The sequence below is a fragment of the Microtus ochrogaster genome, chromosome 5, assembly GCF_000317375.1.
Source record: "Microtus ochrogaster isolate Prairie Vole_2 chromosome 5, MicOch1.0, whole genome shotgun sequence".
Taxonomy (NCBI): domain Eukaryota; kingdom Metazoa; phylum Chordata; class Mammalia; order Rodentia; family Cricetidae; genus Microtus; species Microtus ochrogaster.
Genome location: NC_022012.1, coordinates 24,139,812 through 24,147,533, shown reverse-complemented (window position 1 = coordinate 24,147,533; position 7,722 = coordinate 24,139,812). Strand labels below are relative to the sequence as shown.

General features: G+C 47.1%; 1 protein-coding gene across 4 annotated transcripts in view; it reads left to right on the top strand.

Moving 5' to 3' along the window:
• Positions 1 to 2,755: 2,755 nt before the first annotated feature.
• LOC101998191 (neurotrimin) overlaps positions 2,756 to 7,722 on the top strand; it is a 980,868-nt gene continuing 975,901 nt past the window's right edge. For 3 of the 4 annotated variants that reach the window (XM_005346981.3, XM_026779078.1, XM_013346274.2), the window contains exon 1: positions 2,756 to 3,093. In XM_005346981.3, the coding sequence (XP_005347038.1) occupies positions 3,012 to 3,093 (82 nt within the window). In that variant the 5' untranslated portion in view covers positions 2,756 to 3,011. The remainder of the gene's footprint in view (positions 3,094 to 7,722) is intronic. The other variant, XM_026779079.1, reaches the window with a different exon arrangement.

Here is a 7,722-nt window from a genome sequence, read left to right as displayed (position 1 = left end):
TCTGTCCTGATATAGTCGTTGTTTTGCACGGATTAATTCATACTTTCACTGTTTTTAAAACAGCAGAAAAAGTCTCTAATACCCCTTTGCGTTCCTCACAGAACTTAACCTAGAATAACATCTTTGAAGTTGATCTAACCCACAAAATTATTAAATTCAAACCCTGACTCTATTGGTTAAGAGTTGCGTAGCTGTGGGCAAGTGTTTTCTGGACCTCAACATCCTCATCTATAAAATGGGCAGAGTAATAATAGTGAGGCACTGTTCACAGGCCACGAGGGTTTAACGAGAAAACGAAAGAGAAGACGGCATGTGGTTACACCCGGCATGTAACAGAGGCTCGACGAACACTGGCTGTGATGGCTTCATTGTTACTCTGGCTGCGTGTGTGGGAGCACAGGAAAAATCAGGTGAGTGTGGATCTGTGCATTTCGACGGCAGACATCCACAGATGTTGATGTCGCTCCCTCTCCAGTCGCTGAAGACTATCGGTGCTGACTCTACTCTTTGTCATCAGCCTAGAAGGAAGTGGCGTGGGGGTAGAAGGAAACCTCCCTTCAACCATTCTGCACTCTGGTCACCGGCTGTCCCCGCTGCCCCGGAGCATTTAATCACACACATCACGATGCTGAGCCTTGGACAAAAGACCCCAAGATAAGATTCTTGTCCTGGGAAGCTCCTGGCATCGAGGGCATTTGGATGAACATGTGTATTCGAACGTAAAAACAATCTGTGAAGAATTTTTCTGGTTATTGTGTTGAATCTGTAGACTGCTTTTTACTATGTTAATTCTACCTACTCAAGAGTGTGGGAGATCTTTCCATTTTCTGGTGTCTTCTTCAATTTTTTCTTCAGAGATTTAAAGTTCTTGTCATACAGGTCTTCCACTTGTTTGGTTAAAGCTACTCCAAGATATTTTATGTTATTTGTGGCTATTGTGAAGGGTGATGTTTCTCTGATTTCTTTCTCAACCCATTTATCATCTGTATAAAGAAAAGCTACTGATGAAATTTGCGGGGAAATGGATGGACCTAGAAAACATCATATTGAGTGAGGTAACCCAGACCCAGAAAGACAAATAAAATATGTACTCACTCATAAGTGGCTTTTAGACATAAAGTAAAGAAAAACCAGCCTACAATTCACAATCCCAGAGAACCTAGACAACAAAGAGGACTCTAAGAGAGACATACATGGATCTGATCTACATGGGAAGTAAAAAAAAGAGAGAGAGAGAGAGAGAGAGAGAGAGAGAGAGAGTAAACTGGGAGCATGGGTATCATGGGAGAGGATGAAGTGAAGGGGGAGGAAGGAAGGGGAACGGAGAAAAATATATAGCTCAATAAAAACAATTAAAAAAGAACATAAAGGCAGAAGAAGAGGAAGAGAACACCTTTAAATACAACAGCAAGAGGCTTTGGAAGTGATCTCCAGCTCTCTGGTTTTACAGGCCAAAGGCCAAGGCTTGGGGAACTAAAGGGACCTGTCTTTGGCCTGGGTCTGTGGGGAGCAAGAAAGATGCTCTGGGCCCCCGTGCTCAGGGCCATGGACCGCCCACCTCCTGCTGGTGCTCACATAGTCACCCACTGAGCAAGAAGAGTGAGCCTCAGTATCATCTTCATTTCACCTCTGTGACCATAAATATGAACAGGCACCGAGCGCTCTATGGCAGAATGAGAATATGCATTAGCAATTCTATGGGAACCGGAAGAAGGCATAACTGACACGGCTGGGCTGGAGCACAATCTGAAACATGTACTGAAATGAACTGGTGAGCATCCATGAAGGGCTCAGCTTTTCCTTTTCTTCAAGAGTGCATCACTTGTTTCCTTAAGGGGAAGAAGTCAAAACTGAGCTTCCTACTTCTTAGAATTAGAACTCTGAAAAGATTGTGTCTATTTATTTGTTTGACTGGTTTTCTTGCTGAGAGATCATCAAAGAGATACAGCCATCTGAGGACGTTTCATAGCAACACACAAATGACCAACTGGACGGTCCTTCGGTGCATCTAACTTAAATCTGTCTAATTGGAGGCTAAAATACAGACAGCATGCTTTGTAGTGAATGTTGATTGAGGCCATGTAGCAAGAGCCTGGCTCTCTTTCAGACAGTTTTGTAAACAGTGGGCTGTCTTCTCAAATTCTGGACACTTTATCACATGGCATGGGGTGGCATCCACATTGGTGATTTTAGAAACTAAAGTGACTGAAAAATAGGAGTGATGCAGGTTTTCAGAAGGCAGAGGGACGGGAGAAGAAAACAAAAAGTTATTTATTATTTTCAAAGTGACTACACAGAAAGGTTGAAGAAATAGGGAGGAGAAATCTGTCACTGAATAACTTCCCTTGCAGGCAAAATAGGAACAACAAATAGAATTTGATTCATTCTTGCAAATTTCACAGAGCATGAAAATGCCCCTTTAAAATTTTCTGCAAGCCAAGTAGACTATGGGATTTCTCCAGTGCAAAGTGTATCTAAGTTCGGGGGGCCAAAGACCACCAGAGCAAAGGGATTTTTGGATGCTCAGGGCTCTGCTGACTGTCAGTTTAAAAAATGAAAGCAATATACAAGGGGCAAAGTGACATTTATCATTCCATCTCTCCAGGCTCCTGTCTCTTTAATCAGCTTGATTTGCCCAGCAAATGATTCCTGAGTGTGTGTGTGTGTGTGTGTGTGTGTGTGTGTGTGTGTGTGTGTGTGCCTGCGCGCGCGTGTTGTAGCTCTGTCAATCCTTGGATTAGAACCAATGATTGCAGCTTGTAGGAGGGCTGTCCAGGGCCAGATTGTACAATGCGCCTCAGTGCCAGAGTATGAGTGGAGATAATTACGGAGAAGTCAGACTCTCTCACGCCCTCGGCTTCCTTGTTGTGTCCTTCAGCAAAACAGTGGATTTAAATCTCCTCGGAAGAGCTTGAGAGCAACACAATCTATCAAGAGGAAAAAAGGAAAGAAAGAGAGAGAGGGGGGAAAAAGCGATCCTGACAAAAAAGAAGAAAAAGAAGAAAAAAATTATGAAAACCATCCAGGCAAAAATGCACAATTCTATCTCGTGGGCAATCTTCACGGGGCTGGCGGCTCTGTGCCTCTTCCAAGGTAAGACCGGCTTTTGATATGCCTACAGCATCCCCGGGAATGGTACCCGGTGCTGCAAGCATTTGCAGGCTCTTGGGGGTCGGCTCCGCTGCGCGGTTTGCAGGTGGAAGCGGGAGCGTTTTAACCAGCATGGCTGGGACTTCATTCTCCCGACCAGGCTGTGAGAATATTGATTTGATTCTGGCTGCTACCGGAATGGGGGACTATATGTGCATAAGTAAAACGTGTCTCGGCTGCTCCCCTTGGGTCCGTAGCTGTGCGCTGTCTCCCTGGCTTCATGCACATCCTTCACACTTACACAGCCCAGCACACATGTACGCAGAGGGATCCTCGCAGATGGGGAGGGCAGCCGGGTTGCGAATGTGCTGCCTATGCGACTGGGGAGAAATTACAGGACAAAACTTTAAATATTGGCCAGTGAACTTGTAAAGCTTCTAAGAGGAGCAAAGCGGGGAGACGCAGGCTGGAAATAATCGGGTACCTCCTGGAAGGTGCTGGCCAGCGGTTTGGCTTGCGGGGGGGGGGAATAAATGCTTTCGCAGGAGCCTGAACAATTGTTAGTTTTGAATCTGTTTGGGGGTGTGTTTGTGGCGGGGCTGGGTGGGGGTGGGCGTTTTAAGCAGATAAAGGAGTGTGCACCACAGCGGCAGGCTGCGGTGGGCTCTGAAATTCAGGAAAGCCTCTCCAAGTTGAAAGCACAGAGGCACTAAGAGGCGAATGCTAATTTTTGGTCTACTTATTGGCGGAGGAGACAGGCTGCAGTTGCTGAGGCTGGCTTGCTCTCTGCCCAGGGCTCTTCGCTGTTGGTTCTGCTCTTTTCAGGTGCATTTGGGAATCTGCTTCCACCTTGAGTCCATTTGCTGCACTGTGTGGTCCCCACCACTGTGTCAATCCTCCCGTTAATCCTGGCCGTGGAATTAGCTGCTCACCAGTTTGCCTTCCCCCATCTTTTGGGGGTGGGGTGGGGGCTCTAGGTTGCCCCTTTAATATTTAAAATGTTGGAACTCAGAGATTGAGACAGGCAGAAACTTTGAGTTTTGGTCCTGCAAGGCTCTCCAAGAGGCTTGGCGCCTGAGGCAGGGAGGAGGGGGAGGTAAGCCTCTCCTTCCTTAGGCAGTTGCGTTCCCAGAGGAAAGTTCTGACTGGCGGAGTGAAAAGGGATAGGAGTCCCACAACTGCTTCCTCTGTTCCCAGTGTATTACAGACTTGTCATGATCTCGCTGAGTCCTAGGAGCTAGTCCTTCGGATCCCTTCTGGGTGATGGACCCTGTCCTCTGCAGACCTCGTATGAGGACAGAGAGACCAGGCTGGAAGGAATCAAATGCAAATGTCTGTACCTCCTGGCTGTGGCTTAGGGAGGAAGGGGAAGGAGAAAAGAGGAGTTAGTCTCTAACAAGAAGGTACGGGGCAGAGGACCACACAGGAATAACCATGGGACCGCCTGTCTCGCCTAACCCTAGAGACTCAGCCTCTGAGGTCTCCATCCTGTCCTTTAGGCATTGGGGGTGTAGAAGGATAAGGAGTCTAGAGGCATCCTTGGTTGACTCCTCTTACGTAATATGAAGCAGGATTGGGGTGTGTGTGTGTGTGTGTCTGTGTGTGTGTGTCTGTGTGTGTGTGTCTGTGTGTGTGTCTATGCATATACTCTGTTAATTTCAGGCACTTAGGATTTCACAAACTGAGTCTATAGCCCTAACATTGGCAATAGGGGAATTGAGTTCAAGCCCAGGCCCCCCTCTGGAAATAGCTCCTTGCTTTTTGACAGCAGAAATGGAAACTAAGCAGGCAAGGCATTGAGTAAGGTTTCAGAGGATGGGAGAGGGTGACCCATGCCTTTGAAAACTGCCATCTGTCCTGAGAGCCTCTGTCCTGTTTATTACATCAACCTGGAAACAACTGCCAAAACCCCACCATCAGCAACCCCATTGGCTATATGCCAGGAGCCCCAGGGCCAAAGCGAATTTACATATAAATTAGCATAACTTTTCATTAGAAATAAATGCAGAGAAGCATAATATTTGCTCATACTTCACATATACCTCTGAATAGAGGAGTAGAAAAAAACCTATTTCCTCAGGTGAAGTCTGATTTTTTTTGTAGTCTTGTTCCCATCTTGGGGGCTGAGCGTGGGGACTGAGATATCTTGGATCCGGTCTCCTTCTCCCAAATTCTGAATTTCCCAAGGAAAATGATAGCTTTATTTGTGCTGGCTGCATCCAGGGAGTTCTAAATAGGCTGCCATGTGTCATAATCGAACAGGGCTGGCCAATTTTAAGGCAGTGTGACCCCTAGAGACCCCATGCCACTTGCCAGTGGGATGTGGCAAAGGTGATGTCTGTTTTACTTTCAGGGAAGGAAGCAGAGGCTGCTAGCTATCTCTTATCAAACTTGCAGAATTACTGAGGCAGCCCAGGTCTTGCCTGCAATAATCCACCCCTATTGCATTGACCCAGCGGGACTACTTAGAATGCGGCACGCATTCTGAGGCAATTTTTTTTTTCCTCTCCTCTGTTTTTGTTTTAAGCTGACTCTTCCCACGACTACTACTTCTGGGTTTCTTGCCTCTTGGAAAGGTGTGTGGCTCTAGTGACAGGTTACTGACCCCCCCCCCCCCGGTTCATTCCTTCCCCCCAACCCATGAGCAACAGTGATCTGATATAGGGAGGTACAAGGTTTAGGGGATTCCAAATGATTTAGTGTGACAGGACTGGGAGGCTGGGGGTGAGGGCGCTGATTAGGTCCAAGGGGTGAGAGGTCTGCTACCAGGGCTGGTTAACTAGAGGAAGCTCTCTCTTGAGATGAGAGGAAGCAGGCTGAGGCACTGCCCTTTCCAACCACTGCCCACCTTCTGCCAGCAGAGGTTCTGAGCACAAATGGCTGGGTATGCTGCAGCTTCCTCTTTCTGACAACCAGCCATCCCTTCTCCCAGGGATCATGGCTCCTCTCAGCACCTTTCCTTTAGCTCCACCTCTCAGATCCCACATCAAGGAACCTGCTTATTGAAAACACGTGGGGAGGAAAAGAGGCTCACTTCATACTGTCCTTGGCTCACAGCTGAGGCCATGGGTGGGCACCATGGAGCTGGGCAGATCATCTAACTTCCTGAGGTTCACTCGCAGTAAACATGCAAACATGCGGAAGGCCTAGGCAGTCAAGCTGGGTCCAGTCTGAGACAGGAAGGAGGTAGATGAAACCAAACAGCACTCACCGACCACATGTAGTATCAACTTGAGATGAAGGGATCTAGGGCCTGGTGTGGCTATTTGGGAGTGTGATCAAAGTGCAGGGCGAGAAGGGGAACCCCTAAAAGTGAAGCATGTCTGCCATGCTTGGGGCTGCCTACTTAGGGTTCATCATGGTCTAATGTTCCTAGAGAGTTCCTCTCCACCCTTCCTGCTGGAGACTGCACTACCACAGTGCTGGGCCTCGGAACATTTGCTCAAGGCTGTCAGGCAGCCAAGTGGCGCCAGGCAGCAGCATCAGGCCCTGTGATGAAGGCCGGTCTTGGACCCCGCAGCCGTAGTTATCAGAGTTACCAAGTGCAACCTGGTTCTGCTGGTGATACATTTTTTTTTTCTTTTAAAGTCAGATAGAAATACAAGAAGTATTTTTATTTACTGTGATGTAGACCTGGTTTATCTTCTTTCTCAGGAAGCCTCTCCTTCAACACAGGTATTGAAGTTGTGGTCCAAGAAAGTAACTTTAAAATACCTTTCTAGGTTCCCGGGAAGGGAGGGTGCTCGAATCCTGGTTTTCTACTAGCAATTCCCTGAAATTTCTTTGCATGCACACACAGTTCAGCCGAACTAGTGGCTAATGAGCAAGACTTTCTTTAGTTAAGCGTCATGGATGGACCAGATAAACCAGGTTATCCTTTGGACTGAAGTGAGCATACACAATTACAAGAAGCCGCAGACTTTGTGTGTCTATCTTGTTCATGTGATTCTGTCACACACAGGGAGCATGTGCTAGAAAGATCTGTAACATTCTTGATGTCCTCTCATGGTAAAGACGCCCTCTGGACAAGACTGGCAGGCCCAGGATTTGGCTCTTTGCCAATCTTTTTGTTGTTATTGTTATTGGGAGTTCTTGGCTTCCTGCTCACAGGCTAAAATGCTAAGTTTGCTTTATTGCTAGGGACATCAGAGGTCCTACCGACTTCAAACATCCCAAGGGACGGTCTCTAGGTGTCAAACCAGCTCTAGTGACCTGAGTCAAGCTCAGTTGGGAACCTGATCATCTCTGGGCTCAATTTTTTCCTGTGTTTTCTATAGGGAAAATAAATATTTCCCTCCAAGAGCCTGTCTCCCCACCTGCCTGACAGGCCGGGGAGCGACTCCCCTGGGTGTTGTAAGGACTCATTAATGCTTGTAACACTCCAAACATGTGGTGCTAAGTGGAACTCCATGCTGAGACCGGTTGTATTTATGCGGTTTTCTTCCTTTCTGCTCTATTGGCTTGTTACATGTTTACTTTATGTCTATAGTCATTTGAAATTCAATAAAAACAAATTAAACATAAAAATTGAAACATGCAAACATAAGGTAGCTGGTGGCTGCAGGTTGGGCAGACACTGTCTTATGAGTCTCCCTGGACTCTCTTCCAGTCTGCTGGGGCTTCTGCACTGCA